Source organism: Lithobates pipiens, unplaced genomic scaffold, assembly GCF_037356315.1.
Source record: "Lithobates pipiens isolate NorthernLeopardFrog02 unplaced genomic scaffold, aLitPip1_a1.2 Scaffold_10, whole genome shotgun sequence".
In the NCBI taxonomy this organism is placed as follows: domain Eukaryota; kingdom Metazoa; phylum Chordata; class Amphibia; order Anura; family Ranidae; genus Lithobates; species Lithobates pipiens.
In genome coordinates, this window is record NW_027507686.1 from 6,519,980 (window position 1) to 6,545,488 (window position 25,509).

At 45.2% G+C, this 25,509-nt stretch overlaps 1 protein-coding gene and 1 long non-coding RNA gene across 5 annotated transcripts in view; one reads left to right on the top strand and one right to left on the bottom strand.

Annotated features, from left to right (window-relative positions):
- LOC143927270 (uncharacterized) overlaps positions 1 to 7,119 on the bottom strand; it is a 9,145-nt gene extending 2,026 nt beyond the window's left edge. Inside the window, exons 1-4 of one of the 4 annotated variants that reach the window (XR_013262260.1) lie at positions 6,879 to 7,119; positions 5,767 to 5,843; positions 4,141 to 4,200; positions 3,369 to 3,603 (exon numbers count right to left, since the gene is read on the bottom strand). This is a non-coding gene — a long non-coding RNA (uncharacterized LOC143927270). Of the gene's footprint in view, positions 1 to 3,368; positions 3,615 to 4,140; positions 4,201 to 5,766; positions 5,844 to 6,878 lie in introns of those variants that run through there. The other 3 variants (XR_013262259.1, XR_013262258.1, XR_013262257.1) reach the window with 3 other exon arrangements.
- A 67-nt stretch (positions 7,120 to 7,186) lies between these two features.
- On the top strand, positions 7,187 to 19,463 carry SDR42E1 (short chain dehydrogenase/reductase family 42E, member 1). The gene is made up of 3 exons (XM_077451266.1): positions 7,187 to 7,270; positions 10,251 to 10,341; positions 15,212 to 19,463. Exons 2-3 carry the CDS (start codon positions 10,280 to 10,282, stop codon positions 16,308 to 16,310), a joined length of 1,161 nt encoding a protein of 386 aa, XP_077307392.1. The 5' UTR covers positions 7,187 to 7,270; positions 10,251 to 10,279; the 3' UTR covers positions 16,311 to 19,463.
- The last annotated feature ends 6,046 nt before the right edge of the window (positions 19,464 to 25,509 follow it).

A 25,509-nucleotide genomic window follows, 5' to 3' on the forward strand; every position in this document is an offset into this window, starting at 1 on the left:
AATAATGGGGCCCAATTTTCCCAATGACAAAACGATGGGGTACAGTTGCTCTCAAAAAAGTAGGCATTTTTTTTCTCCCACTGCCCACAGTCCAGCCCCCCAAAGCCGGGGCCTTGGTTTGGAAAGTTTGGAGACCCCTGCTCTAGACATTACAATGTGGCCCTTGCCAAAGTCCCTCAAATCCTTACACTTGTCCATTTTTTTTTTCTGCTTTCAACACATCGATTTCACTTGCTGTGTAATATATCACATCCACTTTCAGACGTCATTGCAACCAGATAAGCAAATGGTATTCACTTTACCTGTCCGTGGTCATAATGTTATGGCTGATCAGAGATAGATATTTTTTGTGCGAAAAGATGATTTTACTTTAATGTCGAGAAGCGCAAATGATTTCCCTTTCTCCCATTCATGAATGAGATGCAACAAACTCCTCTTCCGTCTATCCTCCCCCAGATTCATTCCTAGAGAAGTCAGACATCTGACGGGGGCACATGAACCCCACAGTGCAGATACTTAGCGGTATTCATTCCTCCCTGCGCTGTAATGAGATAACTGAACCCGCCAAGGTGACAAACCGTCCCTCTGAAAAATCCACTACTGTATATATCTACCTGGAAGCCCGGCACTGGGAATTCATTTATCGTCATTCTGCTTTTGCGTTTCTGGAAACGGACCAGACTGACAGGTGGAACTCACAGGCCCCAATTCCCCGCTGCTGGCGATGAGTCCGTCTAATAAATTTTGCTGTAGCAATTTGGAGGTAATGAGACATGTGGAGAAACAGCGCCCTCTGTGGGAATGTTAGGTTACCAGCTGCCCACCCCAGGCCGGCATCCCCCAACCAGCCAGCTACTGTCTGGTGTATTTAACCCCTCGCCTCCCAGGAACTTCAATGATACTTTTCAATGAAAGGGTATTAATGTATTTTAGGTCTCAATCTGCAGTTGGTGGGACTTTGGCTTGTTATTGTATCCTGTACACCATACAGAACACACCCAATAATCTCATTCTGTGCTTTAATAACTCACCGCTTTTCCCAAAGTCAATGCAGTAACCCTAAAATTAGGAGTTCTAAATTTGGCTAGATGTACTATAATGACCAAAAGTATGCGAGCATGCTGCAAAATGATAGAAATGAACCAATTCCAGTGAAAGGTACTGCCAATACTACAGCATGTCAGATGTGATGGACAGGCGTCCCCGCAAGCTCCCCCCGGGGCGCCATGGACAGGCGTCCCCGCAAGCTCCCCCCGGGGCGCCATGGACAGGCGTCCCCGCAAGCTCCCCCCGGGGCGCCATGGACAGGCGTCCCCGCAAGCTCCCCCCGGGGCGCCATGGACAGGCGTCCCGCAAGCTCCCCCGGGGCGCCATGGACAGGCGTCCCCGCAAGCTCCCCCAGGTGTGATGGATAGGGGCCCAAATGAGCTCATGTGGGTGTAATGGTCAGGTGTCCAACAAGCTTATCTGGATGTGATGGTCGGGGGGTCCAAAAAGCTCATATGGGTGTGATGGTCAGGGTTTTAACAAGGTCATGTGGGTGTGATGGTCAGGGTTTTAACAAGGTCATATGGGTGTGATGGTCAGGGTTTTAACAAGGTCATGTGGGTGTGATGGTCAGGGTTTTAACAAGGTCATATGGGTGTGATGGTAAGGGTGCCAACGCTGGCATCTTCTGGGTCTTGATTTGCCGGCGCGGATGATGTCATTTCCATGCATGCACAGAAGTGAATCATCCTGGGACACAGGCAGTGTGCTGGAGTGTAAACTGAGCTGTACATGCGCAGCTCAGTGTACATTCCACAGGGGCTTGTGAACAGGTAGGTAGGCATATCCTATTGCAGAGGAGAAATTGAAAGTTTCTTCTGCAATAAAGTGCTGCCTGTTCACAATTGTTTATGTTTCAACTGTAAATCCACCTCAACACCCAACAACTTTACCACCAAAATATATGAAGCCTAAACTGAAAAAAAAAAAAAAAAAAAAAAATGTAAGTAGGCAGCTATTGCTGCAATACTCTCATCTTCAGGTGTTGTCAAGTGTATACCACCACTGGATGTCTGCAGTCTTCCATGTTGAATAACATCCAGCTGGTTTTGTGCTGGAGACCACACTGGACTGACTGAATCAAAAACTGGTCCTGGGTGGGTGACTGTGGGCAAAGGGGAAGCAATCCCTTCCAGCAGGTCATTCCCAATGGTGGATGGATGGCAGTGGACCCTCTTAGGGACTTGAGCCGCTACCTTTCTAATACGGCCTGGTGGTCATTTCAGCGAGAATCATACTTAAGCGTCATTCATCCATTTTCTTTGAGCCCAAGTCATCAAGGACATGCCCCCTGGAGTTGCATCTGCAAGCAGCTTGGGCTCACATGTCATTACATACATGCCATTGCCCCTGAAGACGTCTTGATGACAAACCGACTTGGGTGGAGCCTCGATGACATCACCACATTCCAGGAAGTGGAGACTACATGCCGGCTGAGTGATTTTTTTTTATTGTTTTTTTTTAAACATACGCATTGCTTTTAACCAAATGTGAGTGTACACTCTTATTGAATGTTTTAAAAACTTTACACCATGGAGAAGCTTTTGTCTGTTCACCTTTTATGAGCAATTTGGCGCAATATCTCGCTGTATTTGCGGGATTGTTGGGGTGCCGGATGAATTAAGAAACATCCCCACAGTGGAGATTTGGGGTCCATAATAAATGTCCAAAAATAGGGGGTCAAGGTAATTCGTCAAGCCAGCATTCCATCCATCACTCCGGGTGCTGGTGCCATCACAAAGTTTAAGGGTCCTAGAAGAGACTTTACACTTGTTTATTCTGCACTGTGGATTGAACGGTCCATGGACTTTTGTTCTATTTATTATTGTTTTTATATATATGTTTATATTTGTTCATCCCAGATAAGGTCCTATGCACAGTCCCTGTACTTTATATGCTTATTTTAAGACAAGTTCCTATGAACAGTCACTTTATATTGTATTTATGGGTATTGGTTGAGCGCCACACAGTATTTATTATAAAATGCCAAGCTGCCTAGGAGGAGTACAGAACCGACCATGACCACCGCCAAGGAAGAAGGGCCTGTGACATCACCAAACCAACCAGAAGACTGCAAGGTAAGGCAAGTATAAGGGGGGGGGGGGGGGGGTGGAACAGCCAATCAGAGGTGACCTGTCCTCGCTGTGTCCCGGTGGTCCAGGTCCGTCACGTCCTTGTGAATTTTAAATCAAGTCCCTATTTTCCTCCATCCTCCAGCATGACAGATTGCTCTGTATTTCTGCACAGATTAATATTTGCAAACCCTCTGTTCAGAGTAACCCGGACCCATATGTTTTACAGAAAACGCACAGCAAACACCGTATATTTCTCCATTTAATAATGTGTGGCAGGAAAGGACGGCATGTTGTGTTCTAAGTTGGATAAAATAAATGGAGATTTAATTGTGCGAGATTGCTTTGGACACGCTGAACATTCTGCTGTAAAACAGTCATTTTCCTCGGTTCCCATGACAAGGGTGTCCAAATGTGACCATCTGGCTGCAGACTCACCGGGAGCCGCCGGATGGGATGACATTCCACAAACGTTACCGTTTACCTAAAAGAAACCTGCGTTTAGCGAAAAAAAAAATATATATATAAATTTATATATTTTTTTAATCTCAATAGATATATAGCCAGTAGATTACTCTAAATACTTCTTTTAGGTGTATGCAATATAAACATACTAATAAAATTTATATATATATATATATATATATATATATATATATATATATATATATATTATATATATATACACACACACACACACACACACACACACACACACACACATACACTCCCAAAAGTGAGTACACCCCTCTGTCACATTTGTGTAAATCTTTTCTTAGTAGTGAGTGTACAGCTTGTATAACAGTGTAAATTTCCTGTCCCCTCAAAATAACTCAACACACAGCCATTAATGTCTAAACCGCCGGCAACAAAAGTCAGTACACCCCTAAGTGAAAATGTCCAAATTGGACCAAATTAGCCATTTCACCCCCGCCCCCCCCCCCGGTGTCATGGAACTCGTTAGTGTTACAAGGTCTCAGGTGTGAATTGGGAGCAGGTGTGTTAAATTTGGTGTTCTCACTCTCTCATACTGGTCACTGGAAGTTCAACATGGCACCTCATGGCAAAGAACTCTGAGGATCTGAAAAAAAAAAAAAAAAAGAATTGTTGCTCTACATAAAGATGGCGAACCTCGGCACCCCAGATGTTTTGGAACTACATTGCCCATGATGCTCATGCACCCTGCAATGTAGTCGAGCATCATGGGAAATGTAGTCCCAAAACATCTGGGGTGCCAAGGTTCGCCATCACTGGCCTAGGCTATAAGAAGATTGCCAAGACCCTGAAACTCAGCTGCAGCACGGTGGCCAAGGCCATACAGCGGTTTAACAGGACAGGCTCCACTCAGAACAGGCCTCGCCATGGTCCACCAAAGAAGTTGAGGTCACGTGCTCAGCGTCATATCCAGAGGTTGTCTTTGGGAAATAGACATATGAGTGCTGCCAGCATTGCTGCAGAGGTTGTAGGGGTGAGGACGGGGGGGGGGTGTCAGTCTGTCAGTGCTCAGACCATACGCCGCACACTTTATCAAATTGGTCTGCATGGCTGTCATCCCAGTAGGAAGCCTCTTATAAAGATGATGCACAAGAAAGACCACAAACAGTTTGCTGAAGACAAGCAGACTAAGGAGATGGATTACTGGAACCATGTCCTGTGGTCTGATGAGACCAAGATAAACGTATTTGGTGTCAGATGGTGACAAGCGTGTGTGGGGGCAACCAGGTGAGGAGGACAAAGACAAGTGTGTCTTGTCTACAGTCAGGCATGGTGGTGGGTGTGAGAGACTCGGCCGCAGGGCAGTATTCCAACATGATAACCACCCCAAAACACACCTCCAACAACACCACTGCCTTGCTAAAGAAGCTGAGGGTAAAGGTGATGGACTGGCCAAGCATGTCTCCAGACCTAAACCCTATTGATCTACACGGTTTAGGAGATATTTGCCGAAAGACAGGCCCCACTGTCTACACACTACACTGAACGCGCCACGGTCAACGGCGATATGCCGCGAGTGGCGGCTCCCGTGCGCGAATGCGCGGGAGTGACGTCATCACGGCTTCGCCGAATGACAGCGCCGGAGCAGCGAGACCCACCGAGAAGATGGAGGCGGCGGACTACAGGGGACAGCGGTGACTTCGCTGGCTCCTGTGTCAGGTAAGTGACACATAATGGGCTACTATGCGATGCGATGCGATGCATAGTAGTCCATTATGTTTTACATTTGCAGGGAATCAAAGAGGAAGTAACACCCATCAGGGTTTACTTCCTCTAACTCCCTACTCCATTTAATTATTATTTTCCTGCTTTTTTTCCCCTTTTATTTACATCTATTTTATAAAACGATAAACAATTAAAACTTTTTTTTTTTTGTTTGCTTTGTTAATGAATATTTTTACACATATATATCAATATATATTTACACATTTCACATTGAAAAAGCACAAATTAAAAATAATAATAATAATAATAATAATAATGTATTTAATTTGTAAATAACTGTTCAATGCTTTGTACCATTGCTGACAGCTGAAATGAAAATTGGTACTCATAAAAAAACCGGTATCAGTGCTTCCCTACAAGCAGATTACACCTCAGATTTACCCCAAAAATAAAATGAATAATAAATCTGACATCTGGGAGAACTCACGTGGTTCAGATACGTCTGACACTTCACCGATTTCTCCATCATCTTCCCACTTTCCTCCAGAGACTCCAAACACGACCCTACAATGCAGGAAAATACCGTCCATCACCACCGGGGGGCACCCCCACTGTACAATCCCCACCGGGGACCCCCCCAAATGTACAATCCCCTCCCTCGCCACCAGGGACACCCACAGACAATGTATTCCTCTCCCTAAATTTTATATACTCCTCTCCATACACTGCACATGATACACTCCTCTCCACACACTGCGCTGCACATGATACACTCCTCTCCACACACTGCGCTGCACATGATACACTCCTCTCCACACACTGCGCTGCACATGATACACTCCTCTCCACACACTGCGCTGCACATGATACACTCCTCTCCACACACTGCGCTGCACATGATACACTCCTCTCCACACACTGCGCTGCACATGATACACTCCTCTCCACACACTGCGCTGCACATGATACACTCCTCTCCACACTGCGCTGCACATGATACACTCCTCTCCACACACTGCGCTGCACATGATACACTCCTCTCCACACACTGCGCTGCACATGATACACTCCTCTCCACACACTGCGCTGCACATGATACACTCCTCTCCACACACTGCGCTGCACATGATACACTCCTCTCCACACACTGCGCTGCACATGATACACTCCTCTCCACACACTGCGCTGCACATGATACACTCCTCTCCACACACTGCGCTGCACATGATACACTCCTCTCCACACACTGCGCTGCACATGATACACTCCTCTCCACACACTGCGCTGCACATGATACACTCCTCTCCACACACTGCGCTGCACATGATACACTCCTCTCCACACACTGCGCTGCACATGATACACTCCTCTCCACACACTGCGCTGCACATGATACACTCCTCTCCATACACTGCGCTGCACATTATATACTCCTCTCCATACACTGCGCTGCACATTATATACTCCTCTCCATACACTGTGCTGTACATTATATACTCCTCTCCATACACTGTGCTGTACATTATATACTCCTCTCCATACACTGCGCTGTACATGATATCACAATACAGTTGGGTGAGGCCCCGCCCCCTCCGGTACCGAGTCTCCCGGTCACGGCGCTCAGCCCCTCCAGCACTCCCCTCGCCTCCTCCGCCTTCAGTTTCCCCGCCATCCTCCTTCTCAGGTCACGTGCTTTGCGTCAAAACCGCGCGGCGTCCTCGTCTCCCCTGGCAACGGCGTACGTCCGTCTCCGTACAGAACGCCCTCTCGCTTCCGTACGGAAGTCCAGTTGCAGATGTCAGCCAATCAGCGCGAGGCTGGGCAGATCAGACAGGTGAGGGAGGCGCACAACCTGTGACCGGGGGGCGGGGCGAAACCTGGCGAACCAATAGCCAAGTTTCCTTGGGGTGAAATGTCAGGTGACGTCACGGTGACGTAGTGGTGGCACCATCTGTGAAGTGCAGAGCAGCGGGGAGCAGAGCCTGGCGCCGGTATATATAGATCTGTATATGTATATGGGGCATCTCTATAGCGATATATATATATATATATATATATATATATATATATATATATATATATATATATATAGAGACCAGCACAATGCTACATTGTGTCATAGAACCAAATTATTTTATTTACAGGAAGTCATTTCATTTTTTTATTAATTTATATATGGCAGATATTGCTACATTTATATACAGGGATCAGCTGGGGATATCCAGGGGTGTCATAGAGTTCCCCTCCCCCATCTGGTGTACGCCCCCTACAGGTGTGATCCCCTCCCCCGTCTGGTGTACGCCCCCTACAGGTGTGATCCCCTCCCCCGTCTGGTGTACGCCCCCTACAGGTGTGATCCCCTCCCCCGTCTGGTGTACGCCCCCTACAGGTGTGATCCCCTCCCCCGTCTGGTGTACGCCCCCTACAGGTGTGATCCCCTCCCCCGTCTGGTGTACGCCCCCCTACAGGTGTGATCCCCTCCCCCGTCTGGTGTACGCCCTCTACAGGTGTGATCCCCTCCCCTGTCTGGTGTACGCCCCCTACAGGTGTGATCCCCTCCCCTGTCTGGTGTACGCCCCCTACAGGTGTGATCCCCTCCCCCGTCTGGTGTACGCCCCCTACAGGAGTGATCCCCTCCCCCGTCTGGTGTACGCCCCCTACAGGTGTGTTCCCCTCCCCCGTCTGGTGTACGCCCCCTACAGGTGTGTTCCCCTCCCCCATCTGGTATACGCCCCCTACAGGTGTGATCCCCTCCCCGTCTGGTGTACGCCCCCTACAGGTGTGATCCCCTCCCCCGTCTGGTGTACGCCCCCTACAGGTGTGATCCCCTCCCCCGTCTGGTGTACGCCCCCTACAGGTGTGATCCCCTCCCCCGTCTGGTGTACGCCCCCTACAGGTGTGATCCCCTCCCCCGTCTGGTGTACGCCCCCTACAGGAGGGATCCCCTCCCCCATCTGGTGTACGCCCCCTACAGGTGTGTTCCCCTCCCCCTTCCCCGTCTGGTGTACGCCCCCTACAGGTGTGTTCCCCTCCCCCATCTGGTGTACGCCCCCTATAGGTGTGTTCCCCTCCCCGTCTGGTGTACACCCCTACAGGAGTGATCCCCTCGCCCATCTGGTGTACGCCCCCTACAGGTGTGTTCCCCTCCCCCGACTGGTGTACACCCCCTACAGGTGTGTTCCCCTCCCCGTCTGGTGTACGCCCCCTACAGGTGTGTTCCCCTCCCCGTCTGGTGTACGCCCCCTACAGGAGTGATCCCCTCCCCCGTCTGGTGTACGCCCCCTACAGGTGTGTTCCCCTCCCCGTCTGGTGTACGCCCCCTACAGGTGTGTTCCCCTCCCCCGTGTGGTGTATGCCCCCTACAGGTGTGTTTCCCCGCCCCCGTGTGGTGTATGCCCCCTACAGGTGTGTTTCCCTCCCCCGTCTGGTGTACGCCCCCTACAGGTGTGTTTCCCTCCCCCGTCTGGTGTACGCCCCCTACAGGTGTGTTTCCCTCCCCCGTCTGGTGTACGCCCCCTACAGGTGTGTTTCCCTCCCCCGTCTGGTGTACGCCCCCTACAGGTGTGTTTCCCTCCCCCGTCTGGTGTACGCCCCCTACAGGAGTGATCCCCCTCCCCCGTCTGGTGTACGCCCCCTACAGGTGTGTTCCCCTCCCCCCCATCTGGTATACGCCCCCTACAGGTGTGTTCCCCTCCCCCGTATGGTGTACGCCCCCTACAGGTGTGTTCCCCTCCCCCGTCTGGTGTACGCCCCCTACAGGTGTGATCCACAACAGTCGTACATATACATAAAAGACATAGCATGAGATAGGTGTGTATATATAGTCATACTGAGAAACTTCCGATGCGTTTCGACCATTAGCAGTAGAGGTTTTCTTCAGGGGGAAAGGTGTACAAGAACTCTACAAAGGAATATATTGTAAAAATACATTTAAACAACAATATATGTTAATATTGACACATAGAGGTAAATATGATCATACAATTGCAATCTGTGTGTCAATATTAACATATATTGTTGTTTAAATGTATGTGTTTTTACAATATATTCCTTTGTAGAGTTCTTGTACTCCTTTCCTCCCAGAAGAAGACCTCTACTGCTAATGGTCGAAACACGTCAGTGTTTCTCAGTATAACTAATAAGACTTAGCACAATATAGGTATATATAGTCATACTGAGAAACACTAATGTGTTTCGACCATTACCAGTCTGAGTTTCTCGGTATGATTATATATACCTATATATCGTGCTATGTCTTTTTAGTTATACTGAGAAACCTGATGCGTTTCGACCATTAGCAGTAGAGGTCTTCTTCTGGAGGGGGGGAAAAGGAGTACAAGAACTCTACTAAGGAATATATTGTAAAAAAAATACATTTTAAACAACAATATATGTTAATATTGACACACAGATTGCAATTGTACGATCATATTTACCACTATGTGTCAATATTAACATATATTGTTGTTTAAATGTATTTTTTACAATATATTCCTTTTTGTAGAGTTATTGTGCTCCTTTCCCCCTGAAGAAGACCTCTATTGCTAATGGTCGAAACGCGTCAAATTTTCTCAGTATGACTATAATACACCTATATCATGCTATGTCTTTTATGTATACTTACGGCTGTATCATCACGATGTATGTGTAATGGCATATATATATATATATATATATATATATATATATATATATATATATATATATATATATATATATATATATATATATATATATATATATATATATATATATATATATATATATATATATATATATATATAAAATTTCTATTCAATTTAGAATTTTTTTGGCTACAAAATCAATCAATTTTTATTTTTTATTTTTTTTGTATTTTGTTTATGCCATTTTCTTTGCACGCGGTTGGCCGGGCTTAATGCTAACTGGTTTCAGTTTCATAGATTTGGTTGACCCCCCCCCCCCCCCCCACTTTTTTTTTTTTTTCCCAAGGTCTGAGCGTCTTGGTGCCCTAAGAAGCCATGTCGGCGTCTCCCCGAGAAACCGTTGTCATTACCGGAGGTGGCGGATACTTTGGGCACAGGTTAGTTTCGGCGCTATAATTAATAATGTTTCATAATTATGGAAAGTCTATTAATATTCTATTTAATTATTCAATTCCGTTGGGATCCTTTTGACTAATGAACGCTAATTGCATCGTCCGTTGGAGCCAAATTCCATTATTAATTAGATTACGTTAATGGGTTTTGCTCCGCTGGAGAAGGTCTCCGCAAAAAAAAAAAAAAAAAATATTTAAAAATTCTCGCCACTCACTTCTGTCAAGATGTGTGTTGCTTCCCTCTGCCGTCCGTGTGACGCGGCGGCCCGCGTGGAAGGTACTCTTCATTCCGAACTGGAAATCCGAAAATCTAATTCCAAATTTAAATAAAATTATCACCAAGTGCAGTTTAGGCATTTTAGGCTCGTTGTCGCGCGTTGTAGTGTGACAAAACGCTCGTCGCGCGACAAAACGCCGGTAAAAACGTTCAAACACGCTACGCTCAGGTGTGAATGCAGCCTAAAGACCCATACACACGATCAGACTTTTTGACAACAAACATGCAAATTAGCTATTTTGGAGCAACATCCGACCCATGTGTACGCTCCATCGGACAAACTTTTTTAGTTTTGCATCGGACTTTTGTTGGCTGTGCGAACGGACAAACTTTCTGGCAACAAAAGTCCGATGGAGCAAAGTCTGATCGTGTGTACAGAAAACCATAGGACTTTTGTACAAAGTACAAACAGGCATGCTCAGAACCAATGCAAAAGATCAGACAACAATACAGAAGTTGACCAAAGGTGGCAGTAAAGAGCAGAAAAACCACGTGGTTTGGTGAAAGTTGGCTGAAAAAGTCCTGCTGTGTGTATGCAATACAAGTTCACGGCCGACGCCCTTTGTACAAAAATCCAAGGGAAAGTTTGTACAAAGTCCTATCGTGTGTATGAGGCTTAAGGCTGCATTCTGTTTGAACGTTTTTACCGGCGTTTTGTCGCGCGACAACGAGCGTTTTGTCACACTACAATGCGCGACAACGAGCGTTTTGTCACACTACAACGCGCGTTTTGTCACACTACAACGCGCGTTTTGTCACACTACAACGCGCGACAACGAGCGCTTTTTAACTTCGGTGTTTTTTTTTTCAGCCAATAGGAAAAATATTTTTCATCTGCTTATTTTTTCTTGAGCAGATACAGCGTCAAAACGCCCGTAGAAACGCTCGTTGTCGCGCTAAACGCTCGAATCGAGCGTTTCCATTAGTTTCTATGGGAATGAAAACGCCAAAAACAGCCCAATTCGCGCGACAAAAAAGGGTCCGGAACTTGTTTGAGCTTCAGGCGCTCGGCTTCAGGCGACATGGAGTGGAGATGTGAACCATCTCCATTGAGAATAATGGATTTTTTTCTCCTCCAGCGTTTTGTAGCTTCAGGCGTAGGGCTACAAAACGTTCAGGTGTGAACGGGCTGTTAACGTACATGTCCCGGGGTGATGCCTGCAGCTGCATAATTGTGTTTTGTTTTGTTTCTTTCAGGAGGCGATCTGCTTTTATTTTATTTTAATTTATTTTATTTTATTTTATTTATTTATTTTTTATTGTAAAAGCTATCCTAGTGGCCAATTAGCCACTGGCTTGCTTTTACAACTTCTCCAGGCTCTGCCGTCCCATTGGAGAGCCTGGAACTAAGCAGATCGAGGAAGGTCATCGTCGCCCCCCCCCCCCCCCAGATCATCTCTGTGGTATAGGAAACCAGAGTCAACAAATAATTTTGGCCATTTCCAGTTTCCCGGTTGTAAACATTTTTTTTTTTTAAATTGGGAAAGCATCTGAACACACCGGCCTTGATGTGATCAGATGCATTTAAGGGCAGAGGAGACATCTGGAGTCTAATAGACCCCACATCTCTCCATAAAGAGTACCTGCCGCTGCCTATTACTGTCACAACAGATTTTTTTTAATTATTATTATTATATTATTATTATTTATTTTATTATTATTATTATTCATAAAAAAAAAAATTTAACAAGAAAGGCACGACAGATTTTTACATTCTTCAAAAGAGTCACAAAAGATTTTGCAAGGGCAATAAAAGTGATTAAAAAAAAAAAAAACGAAATCAATTTTTTTTTTTTTTTTTTTTTATTAGGCAAAAAATAAATAAATAAAAATTTAAAGCGCTGCGTCCCTCTGAGCTCACGTAAGTCACTCCCGCATATGTAAACTGTGTTCAAACCACACATGTATCGCCTCGATCGCGAGAGCGATAATTATAGCACTAGACCTCCTCTGTAACTCTGAACAGGTAACTTGTAAAAAAAGAAAAAAGGAAAAATCTAAATCGTCGCCTATGAAGATTTTTCAAGTATCGTCCACGAGCGTTCACAATCTTAAAGTGTGACTTTTTTTTTTTTTGTGGTTGAACTGGATGGACTTGTGTCTTTTTTTTTCAACCTGGCTAAATATGTAACTATGTTAGGTATTTATTTACTCAGCTTAACATCATCCTTCACATTATACAAAAAAAAAAAATGGGCTAACTTTACAGTTTTTTTGTGTTTGTTTTTTTATGTATTTATTTTTATTTATCTTCAAAAAAGAAAAAATCTATTTTTTCCCAAGAAAATTGCATTTGTAAGACTCCTGCGTGAATACGATGTGATATAAATCCCTCCGATCCTCCGAGGACCTCCTGCTTTCTAGCTCCCTTGTTACCTCCTCTCATGCTCGCCTTCAAGACTTCTCTAGAGCCTCTCCCATCCTCTGGAACTCCCTGCCCCAGTCTGTCCGCTCAGCCCCTACCCTGTCCACCTTTATGAGTTCCCTGAAAACTCATTTATTCAGGGAAGTCTATCCCACACCCACCTAACTGTCCCCGAACCACCCCCCATCAAATCATTCTCTGCAGCTATTACCTTTTGTACCACCCCCTCCCTTTTAGAATGTAAGCTCTATGAGCCGGGCCCTCCTGTACCTTTTGTATTGTACTGTAATTGTGTTGTCCCCCCCTATACAATGTAAAGCGCTGCGTAAACTGTTGGCGCTATATAAATAGTTAATAATAATATAAAATGTTGCAACGACCACCATTGTATTCTCTAGGTTTCTGCAAAAATATAAATAAAAAAAAAAATATATATATTATATAATATATGTATGTGTCTATGTATGTATGTATGTATGTATGTGTGTACATGTATATGTGTGTGTGTGTATATATATATATATATATATATATATATATATATATATATATATATATATATATATATGTGTATATATATATATATATATATATATATATATATATATAATATTAGTTGTGCTCATAAGTTTACATACCCTGGCAGAATTTATGATTTTTTGGTCATTTCTCAGAGAATATGAGTGATAACACAAAAATGTTTCTCTCGCTCATGGTCAGTGTTTGGCTGAAGCCATTTATTATCAATCATCTGTGTTTTTACTCTTTTTAAATCATAAATCGCAACAGAAACTACCCAAATGACCCCGATCAAAAGTTTACATACCCCCCCCCCGGTTCTTAATACCGTGTATTGCCCCCTTTAACGTCAATGACGGCTTGAAGTCTTTTGTGGTATTTGTGGATGAGGCTCTTCATGAATGAATGAATGAAATACTTGTATAGCGCACAATGCGAACTGAATCGCCTCTAGGCGCTTCATCTTCTCAGATGGTAAAGCTGCCCGTTCCTCTTGGCAAAAAGCCTCCAGTTCCTGTAAATTCTTGGGTTTGTCTTCCATGAACGTCACTTTCCGGTTCGTCGCTTCCGGTTTCCTATACCATAGAGCTCATTTGGGGACCTTCTTGGTCTTCGAAGAGCTCTATGGTAAGCCAGCAGAAGTGTCAGGTTCTCTGGTGGGATGGAGAACCCAGAGAGGCACCAGCGGGCAGGGGAAGGGAGGGTGCAACCTCACGCCGACCTGTAATAGCCATGCATCTGTTAATTAGCTACTAGGATAGGTTGGACTTGATGGACTTGTGGCTTTTTTGTAGAAGCCATCCTTACATAGTTTCATAGTAGCCGAGGTTGAAAAAAAAAAAAGACACAAGGGCAGATGGATTCCAGGATGTAAATGGTACATGAATGCCCTTACTCAAGATGGCTACAACCAGAAATGCTAGAGGGGAGGGGGGGAGTGGTGACCCAACCAATAGACAAGGAGGGAAATAACCCTGGAATCCATCTGCCCTTGTGTCTTTTTTTTTTTTTTTTTTTTTCAACCTCAGCTACTATGTAACTATGTAAGGATGGCTTCTACAAAAAAAGCCACCCACTGAAAAAAAAAAAAAAAAAAACATACTGGCATGATGACTGTAGCTGCAGGCACCATCCCCGTATGCCACTTGAAAGTAGTTGTAAACCCTTACAAACCACTTTGACCTACAGGTAAGCCTAGATTGAGGCTTACCTGTAGGTCCAAGAAATATCTCCCAAACCTATATGGTTTAGGAGATATTTGCCCGAAGACGGGCACTGCTGTCTACGGCGCATGCGCCGTAGACAGCGGCGCGCAGGCGCACTGAGCGTGGCATCCTCGATAACGAAGATGCCGCGCGTCTCGGCTCCCGTGCGCATGCGCGGGAGTGACATCATCGTGGCTTCGCCGAATGACAGCGGCGGAGCTGCGAGACCCCACCGAGAAGATGAACGCTTCGGACTACAGGGGACAGCGGTGACATCGCTGGCTCCTGTGTCAGGTAAGTGACACATAATGGACTACTATGCGATGCGATGCATAGTAGTCCATTATGCTTTACCTTTGCATGGAATGAAAGAGGAAGTAACACCCATCAGGGTTTACTTCCTCTTGAAAGCTGTGATGTATATTACATTGCATTTTAGGTGGTCTTTATCAGTGTTTTTCATTTTCTTATTTCCTTCCTTGTCTTTAGGTTGGGTTGCCGTTTGTCTGAAGATGGAATCAACGTGGTTCTGTTCGACATAAGAAAACCGGCTCAGAACCTCCCGGACGAAATCCGCTTTATACAAGGGGACATTCGCTCCCTCTCCGCGGTAGAAGATGCCCTCGCCGACGCCAGTTGCGTAATCCACACGGCCTCCTACGGAATGTCGGGCCGGGAACAACTGCAAACGCGGCTCATCGAAGAGGTCAACGTGAAGGGTACGGAGAATGTGATCCAAGCTTGTGTGAGTAAAGGGGTCCCGAGGCTGGTGTACACCAGCACGTTTAACGTGGTGTTTGGAGGGCAGACGATTCGGAATGGAGATGAGTCTATGGAATACCTACCTCTACACCGCCACGCCGATAACTACTCCCGCACCAAAGCCATTGCCGAGAAGAAGGTCCTCCAAGCCAACGGGCTTGAGCTGGCTAATGAAAGCGGGTTCTTAAGGACTTGCGCTCTTAGATCAGCTGGGATCTACGGGCCGGGGGAACAAAGACATCTGCCGAGGATCATTAAGACCGTTGACCAAGGTTTGTTCATGTTCTTGTACGGCGATCGCAATAACCGGGTGCAGTTTGTACACGTGGACAATCTAGTTTCCGCCCACGTTTTGGCAGCTGAAGCCCTTGCCGAACAGAAAAACCACATTGCGGCCGGGAAGCCATACTTCATTGCCGATTGCCATCCGGTTGACAACTTCGAATTCTTACGGCCTTTCGTCGAAGGCCTCGGATATAAATACCCAACCTTTCGTCTCCCTCTCTTCTTCGTCTACCTCATGGCCTACCTCACAGAATGGCTCCATTATCTTATCCGACCTCTTTACAATTTCCAGCCGTTGCTAACCCGCGCCGAAGTGTACAAAACGGGCGTCACTCACTACTTTAACCTGGATAAAGCCAAGAAGGAGCTTGGATATGAACCCAAGCCTTTTAAAATGTCCAAAGTCACCGAATGGTACAAAGCTCAGGGGTACGGAAAACGGGTAACAAAGGGCAAAAGCTATAACTTCCTTTTGGACCTGGCCTTATGTCTTCTGTTTATTGTGGTGCTGCTTGCTTGGTTTCCTAAAGTGGTGGGGTGAAGGTCTCAATTTCCAGAAGTCCAGGGTAAAGTTCTTTTAGAGGCTTACCGACCACCTACAATGGCAGAGTCACCGATTTCAATCGGAGGCTATTGTGTCTTGAGAATACCCCAGGTCCAGTAGAGATTTATTGATCTCTTAAAGTGTTTCAGTGATTGCACTGTCACATATACAGTCTCCAAGCCAAAAACCACATTAATAAGTGATGACATCACAACATATAGCTCTTCCCAACACGTTTTGTCATAGGTGAAAAACAAGTGAATCCTAATCCCATGCGCCCTGGAAGACGTCATCTTTGACAAAACGTGTTGGGCGGAGCTATACAATCATAAGTGCTGCTCTACTGTGAATTTTATCGATCAAAAATTGTTCATACTCAGTGCATAAATATACATTCAGTGATATAAAGTCCATGCAGATAACAGAAGAGAAGTGAATCCAAATCCCCCAACCCCCCCCCCCCTCCCCCGGAAGACCTCATCTATGAGGAAACATGTTGGGAGGAGCTATACGTCCTGACGTCATCAGGTACCCAGAAGTGTCAGAGGATCCAAATCCCACGCCAAAGATATCTCCATCATCAGATACGTACACCAATCGGCTTACTGAAGTCATATATTGCATTGTATGGCTATACATAGTTACATAGTTAGTCAGGTTGAAAAAAGACACAAGTCCATCCAGTTCAACTACAAAAATAAAAATAAAAATAATATCATATATATATATATATATATATATATATATAATATTATAGCTATATCGGCTATTACACAATATCTCCCCCTCCCTCCTCGCTCTCAGCATCTGGAAACCCCAAAGGGACTTCACAAATGCCCACAAGCCCTTGCTCAATGTATTCAGGCAGCACAGTGGTGTAGTGGGTGGCACAGTGGTGTAGTGGGTGGCACAGTGGTGTAGTGGGCGGCACAGTGGTGTAGTGGGTAGCACTCTCACCTAGCAGTAAGAAGGGTCGCTGGTTCAAATCCCAACCACGACACTACCTGCCTGGAGTTTGCATGTTCTCCCTGTGCCTGCGTGGGTTTCCTCCGGGTACTCCGGTTTCCTCCCAAACTCCAAAGACATGCAGGTAGGTTAATTGGCTTCTGTCCAAAATTGACCCTAGGATATGAATGGGGACCTTGGATTGTGGGCTTCTTGAGGGTAGGGACCGATGTGAGTGTGCAATGTACAGGGATAGGGACAGTTGTAGACACTCACTCAGGTTGAACTGGATGGACTGGTGTCTTTATTCAACCTTGCTAACTAACTATGAAACTAGGTATATCGGGGGGAGGAAAAAAAAGAAGAGCAAGCGCTCCAAAAGTGTAAAATCCCAACAAAATAATTATTATAAAAAGTAATTGCACTTACAAATAGTTAAAAATGTATATGTGACAGGGCTGTTCAATCTCAAAGCCAAAAGCCGCACTTCTATGTGCATGATGACGTTGCGACATATAGCTCCGCCCAACGTGTTTCGTCATAGCTGACATCTTCCGGGTTGCATGGAATTTTGGATTCACTTCTCTTCGGTTATTTGCATGGGTTTTATTGCAGCCAAACCATTTTATTTAGTTTTGCAAAGAGTAGGAAAGGGTTAAAGCATATATCAGTGTTGTGTTTTTTTTTTTTTTTGTCACCTGTGTGTGACAAAAAGACGGGAAGTGATGATAAATCTCTTCGGGGGGAGGGGGTCACAGACATTATTGTTGAGGGTACAGCACAGGTAATAGTACTGCAGTGATTTCACTACTGGCCAATCATGTGTATGGATGGCCCCGATCACTGGCAGGATCACCAGGTTTTTATAATAATGATAAAGGGAATAAAAAAAATAGGAAATAATCTAAGCTGGTGGGGAGATTTTAGGTGATTTTTTTTTTTTTCTATGATTTGCCTTTATTTCTATGTTTGTGGACCCGATAGCGGCCTCCTCGGATATGATCAGGTTTGTAGCAGTGTATGGCCTTTCTTCAACACACCTACCTCAATGTGTGGGGGGGCCCTTTAAGTGCCTTCACTTTATTCCTGAAGAAATTTCTATGGATTTTGGTCTCTCTAAATCTAAATTTCCGGGGGAAAATTCTAAACTACCTTTACAGTATCCCTATACCTTTTACAGCGGGGCTTCCCCATCGCTGCACGGGCTAAATGCTCGCTTTTGGGACGGGTACCATTAAAAAACATTCCACCTACCCTATACGTTGCTTATCCCACCCGCCACGTCAGCCGGCGCTCTTGCCAAAATTCCGGGCTTCCTGAACTAAAGCGGATGTTCGCTGCTGGATATGAGCGCCACAAAGTAAAACAGCTATGTAACTCATTTTTAATATCCAAAGCAAACCCCCCCCCCCCCCCCCTCATCCATCCATGTCTCCATGCTTCAATTTGCTGAGAAATCACCCCCCCCCCCCCAGCATTTCTGGTTGTGGCCATCTTGAGTAAGGGCATTCATGTAGCATTTACATCCTGGAATCCATCTGCCCTTAGCTCAAGGATGCATGTAGGGGGGTGTGCTTAGCTGAGATAGCCCCTCCTCCTTTTCTCCCCTTACTGAAGACTCCTGGGATCTATGACATCATTTGCCTAGGCGAGAAACCAGGAAGTAACCGAAGAAATGTAGAAAAAAAAAAAGTATAAAACAAGTAAATGTAATCTTTCTTCCTATGTATTTACTAATGCTAGCAGCATGAGGATTACAAATGGTCAATTTTGATTGGGAGAGTGCAGTTCTTCTTTAACCCCTTAGAGCTGACACCTGCCGGCCGGAGCTTATCATGTGACCGCCGCGATTGTCTGTCACGGCGGTCCCATGATCGGAACGCTTCCGATCGCCAGCAGCGAATGGGAGCTTTATGTTCGCCGTGGGAGCGAGCAGGGCGCGCGCACGCTCTCGGCACAGCTCTATTACATGCAAATATGCGGCTGCTCAGCACCAAGGCCCAGCCGCAGAAATCGGACCCGAAACCAACACTCTGTCGTATCGTATTTGTTTTAGTTCCTAAAAACTAATTCTGTGTTAATTATTTCTGCAAATTTAAAACTGAGAACTTCCACATTTTATACCCGGGTGCTTTTATAACCAATGGGATTTTTCTTTTTCCAATGTCATATATTTATAATGTATCAAATAAAATCCTAACAGGTTTTGTGGTGTTTTTGTCTTTATAAGCGATTCTTATTTTTTTTTTTTGTATGTATTATGCCAAGAAAAATCCTAAACCTGTCTCCTCTTCAGCATCTTTAACCACTTAAAGAGGAAGTAAACCCTGATGGGTGTTACTTCCTCTTTCATTCCCTGCAAAGGTAAAGCATAATGGACTACTATGCATCGCATCGCATCACATCGCATAGTAGTCCATTATGTGTCACTTACCTGACACAGGAGCCAGCAAAGTCACCGCTGTCACCTGTAGTCCGGCGCATCCATCTTCTCGGTGGGGTCTCGCAGCTCTGCCGCTGTCATTCGGCGAAGCCGCGATGACGTCACTCCCGCGCATGCGCACGGGAGCCGACACGAGCGGCGTCTTCGTCATTGACGATGCCGCGCTCAGTGTGCGCCGTAGACAGCGGTGCCTGTCTTTGGGTAAATATCTCCTAAACCGTATAGGTTTAGGAGATATTTTTTGGACCTACAGGTAAGCCTTAATCTAGGCTTACCTGTAGGTCAAAGTGGTTTGTAAGGGTTTACAACCACTTTAAGGACCGGCCTATTTTTTTACGCTTGGTGTTTACAAGTTAAAATCTTTTTTTTTTATTTGTTAGAAAATTACTTAGAACCCCCAAACATGTGTGTGTATGTGTATATATGTATGTATGTGTGTGTATGTGTATATATGTATGTATGTGTGTGTATGTGTATATATGTATGTATGTGTGTGTATGTGTATATATGTATGTATGTGTGTGTATGTGTATATATGTATGTATGTGTGTGTATGTGTATATATGTATGTATGTGTGTGTATGTGTATATATGTATGTATGTGTGTGTATGTGTATATATGTATGTATGTATGTGTGTGTATGTGTATATATGTATGTATGTGTGTGTATGTGTATATATGTATGTATGTGTGTGTATGTGTATATATGTATGTATGTGTGTGTATGTGTATATATGTATGTATGTGTGTGTATGTGTATATATGTATGTATGTGTGTGTATGTGTATATATGTATGTATGTGTGTGTATGTGTATATATGTATGTATGTGTGTGTATGTGTATATGTGTATGTATATGTGTATGTATGTGTGTGTATGTGTATATGTGTATGTATGTGTGTGTATATGTGTGTGTATATGTATGTGTGTGTATGTGTGTGTATGTGTATATGTGTGTGTATGTGTGTATGTGTATGTATGTATGTGTATGTGTATATATGTATGTGTGTGTGTGTGTGTGTGTGTATATATGTATGTGTATATATGTATGTGTATATATGTATGTGTGTATGTGTGTGTGTGTGTGTGTGTGTGTGTATGTGTGTATATATATATATATATATATATCATTTGTTTTTGTTTAAAGAAAGAGACACTTGTATAAATCACTCCAAACCTTTATTAACATGTATAAAAAAAAAAAAAAAAAAAAAAAAAAATTGTTTTGTTTTTGTAAAACTCAAAAAGATATCTGGCAACATTAAATTAAAGGTCGTGTTTTCATTTTGCACACACATTTCCAGACACAATCCGGGATCTGTTGGATCCGAACACAGGCAGTTCCTACAACGCTCAGTGGAGGAGGGGATGACATTTCATCGAATTGCGTAGACTCAGCGAGGCTGAAGGGAAAACTCCCCTGTCATAGCAGTTGCATCATATAAAACGGGGGTTGGGCATTTCAATTTATGGAGGTCCAGTTGGTAAAATTTTCCTGCAGCAAAGATCCGAATCTTATATTTGCACTAAAATACATAACAGTAGCATCCTCACCCCCCATCCCCCCATTCATAACGCAACCTCCCTTCATACCACAGCTTCCCCTTTACATCACAGACCCCCTTCATTTCACAGCTCCCCCTACACAGCAGTCCCACAGTGTCCTCAGTTGCCCTTCATGTCACGGTGCCCTATCACATTGCAGCCCCCTTCAGGTCAGTGTCCCCTTACACATCACAGTACCCCATTACACTGCATCCCCTGTGCTTCATAGTATCTCTTTAAACATCATAGTGCCCCTTTACACATCACAGCTCCCCTTTACATGACACAGTGCCTGTCATCATAAGGCCCCATTACACATCACAGCTCCCCTTTACACATCACTGCCTGTTATCATAGTGCCCCATTACACATCACCGTGACCCATTACACATCACAATACCCCTATCACAGGGCCCCTTTACACATCGCAGCGCCTGTTATCACAGTGCCCCTTTACACATCACAATACCCCTTATTACAGTGCCCCTTTACACATCATAGTACCCCATTACACTGCAGTCCCCTTCATGTCACAGTGCCCCATTCATTTCCAGCCTCCCCTGCACCATCTTGCCAGGGCAGAGGCACTTATCAGCCTGACGGTCCCCTCCCAGGTACAGCGCGGGGCGGGGGGGGGGGGGGGGGGGGGGCGGGAGGTGCTGCAGATCTGGAGGGTGATCACCGGATTGTTACCTTGAAAAGACTTCCACACTCTGTACAGATCTGCAGCCCCCCCCCCCCCCCCAAGGTGCCACGGCAACCTGGTTGAAAAAGACTGTTCTAGACCAGGGGTCTCCAAACTGCAGTCCTTTGCTTACCTTCATCTGGTCCTTGGGGCACCATTCCTCCCACTGACACCAATAGCAGGGCATCATTTCTGACACTAACACTAATAATGGGGCAATATTCCTCTTGATAATAAAAATGATGGGGCACTATTCCTCCCACTGATAGGGCACTATTCCTCCCACTGATAACACTGATAGGGCACTATTCCTCCCACCGATACCAATGATGGGGCACTATTCCTCCCAGTAATACCAATGATGGGGCACTATTCCTCCCACTGATACCAATGATAGGGCACTATTCCCCCCAGTAATACCAATGAAGGGGCACTATTCCTCCCAGTAATACCAATGATGGAGCTCTATTCCTCCCACTGATACCAATGATGGGGCACTATTCCTCCCAGTAATACCAATGATGGGGCACTATTCCTCCCACTGATACCAATGATAGGGCACTATTCCTACTACTAATACAAATGATGGGGCACTGTTCCTCCCAGTGATACCAATGATGGAACACTATTCCTCCCAATGATGGGCCACTATTCCTCCCAGTAATACAAATGATGGGGCACTATTCCTCCCCATAATACAAATGATGGGGCACTATTCCTCCCCATAATACAAATGACAGGGCACTATTCTTCCCCTAATACCAACGATGGGGCACTATTCCTCCCACTGACCAGAGGTGCTATGTAACTGACCACCAACCCTGAGGCTCTCACTGATGCTGGGCCTGGGACATTTTCTACCCTCACTGGCCACAGTCCGGCTCCCCTAAAGTCTGAAGAACGGTAAACTGACCCTTTTTTTGGAAAGTTTGGAGACCCCCGTTCTAGACCAACACCAGTGCCAGATCCCACAAATGCTCTTTTGGCTGAATATGAATACATTCACACGCACATTCCAAAATCTTGGGGAAAGCCTTCCCATGGGGGGGTCAAGACTGTTATGGCCACAAAATGGGGTGGGGTAATCCATAATAATGCCCCTGGTTTTAGAAAGGAAGGGTCTAAACGGCTCATGTGGGTGTGATGGTCACATGCCCACTAACTTTTGCTCATTTAGGGGGCATTCACACTAGGCACAGTTGAACTGAACCATGCCCGGGTGCGGGTGTCCCCACTCTCCTGCTGGCCTGCACTCTATCTATATCTAACTACACTATATACATCTACACTGATCTATAAGCAAGTGTTCCTGGGAATATTTACATCATCACCTCCGCCAACCAGACCAAAGTAATCCCTGCTTCTGTCCTCTGTCTTCTATGGAGAGTTCTGTGCTCAAGCACAGTTTGTACCCACAAGCGAACTATACCAGACCACACGTGAACCATGGCTAGGACCACCTCTTCCAAGTGGTCCAGGGCATGGCACACGTACACCTAACTGTTCCCAATGGTACTGGTCAGCGTTTACCGGTGCTTAGTCTTCAACGTGTAACGTGAATCCGTGTTTGGTCTACGTAGGGTCTAGGGTCAAACTTTTCAACACAGAGGAACCCTTGAAATAACTTTCTCAGGGAACCCCCTGCTTAAAGTTCCTATATCTACAACCCGTGATACATTAGTGTGATGGTCAGTGGGAAGAATGGTCCTTACACTTGTGGTCATTGGGAAGAATGGTCCTTACACTTGTGGTCAGTGGGAAGAATGGTCTTTACACTTGTGGTCATTGGGAAGAATGGTCCTTACACTTGTGGTCATTGGGAAGAATGGTCCTTACACTTGTGGTCATTGGGAAGAACGGTCCTTACACTTGTGGTCATTGGGAAGAATGGTCCTTACACTTGTGGTCATTGGGAAGAACGTCCTTACACTTGTGGTCATTGGGAAGAACGGTCCTTACACTTGTGGTCATTGGGAAGAATGGTCCTTACACTTGTGGTCATTGGGAAGAACGTCCTTACACTTGTGGTCATTGGGAAGAACGGTCCTTACACTTGTGGTCATTGGGAAGAACGGTCCTTACACTTGTGGTCATTGGGAAGAATGGTCCTTACACTTGTGGTCATTGGGAAGAATTGTCCTTACACTTGTGGTCATTGGGAAGAATGGTCCTTACACTTGTGGTCATTGGGAAGAATGGTCCATACACTTGTGGTCATTGGGAAGAATGGGCCTTACACTTGTGGTCATTGGGAAGAATGGTCCTTACGCTTGTGGTCATTGGGAAGAATGGTCCTTACGCTTGTGGTCATTGGGAAGAATGGTCCTTACACTTGTGGTCATTGGGAAGAACGTCCTTACACTTGTGGTCATTGGGAAGAATGGTCCTTACACTTGTGGTCATTGGGAAGAATGATCCTTACACTTGTGGTCATTGGGAATAATTGTCCTTACACTTGTGGTCATTGGGAAGAATGGTCCTTACACTTGTGGTCATTGGGAAGAATGGTCCATACACTTGTGGTCATTGGGAAGAATGGTCCTTACACTTGTGGTCATTGGGAAGAAAGGTCCATACACTTGTGGTCATTGGGAAGAAAGGTCCATACACTTGTGGTCATTGGGAAGAATGGTCCATACACTTGTGGTCATTGAGAAGAATGGTCCTTACACTTGTGGTCATTGGGAAGAATGGTCCTTACACTTGTGGTCATTGGGAAGAATGGTCCATACACTTGTGGTCATTGGGAAGAATGGTCCATACACTTGTGGTCATTGGGAAGAATGGGCCTTACACTTGTGGTCATTGGGAAGAATGGTCCTTACACTTGTGGTCATTGGGAAGAATGGTCCTTACACTTGTGGTCATTGGGAAGAACGGTCCTTACACTTGTGGTCATTGGGAAGAATGATCCTTACACTTGTGGTCATTGGGAAGAATGGTCCTTACACTTGTGGTCATTGGGAAGAATTACCTCCTTACAGATAGCTAAAATGATCAATGGTGTCAGTGGGAACTTATCTGAGTGGCAGAAATTGCTCATTGCTGAAGGAACCCCTAGCAACCTCTGGAGGAACCCTGGTCGAGAAACTCTGGTCTAATGTAATGTCATGTAGATTATACTTCACTTCGATTTACTCTGTCAGCACTCCCATGGTAGTACATTGATATACTCAGTGCTGCCATATATCATTCCCATTCCCGGAGTGCTTGATGACTGGATGGTCAGGTACCCAGGGCCTCTTCTCCTCGCTGCAGCGGGTGTGTACAGAGATCCGGGGGAAGGGCAACGCCCCTCCATACCTGGAAGTACCAGGTATTCTTTTTTTTATTTTTATCCCAACATCGAGGAAGTGAATGGAAGAGGACTATATGCTGCTGGTGGGGCCACCATTAAAGATAACCAGTTCCATTGGCCTGCATGGGTAAAGCGCAGGTTCACTCTAAAGCAGGACACTGGGAAACACCTATATAAAACTGCAATATCAATGCCTGCCATGGTCCTAATCACCGTATACCCCTGAATTCATAATTAAATAGAAGTCCAAAAAGTAATATACCCCATGAGATCTTCAGC

Bases quoted from the DNA above. Each gene is read 5' to 3' on its own strand.
- SDR42E1 (XM_077451266.1), top strand. From the start codon at position 10,280: ATGTCGGCGTCTCCCCGAGAAACCGTTGTCATTACCGGAGGTGGCGGA. The intron at 10,342-15,211 runs GTTAGTTTCGGC...CCTTGTCTTTAG, and splicing joins GGCGGATACTTTGGGCACAG to GTTGGGTTGCCGTTTGTCTG.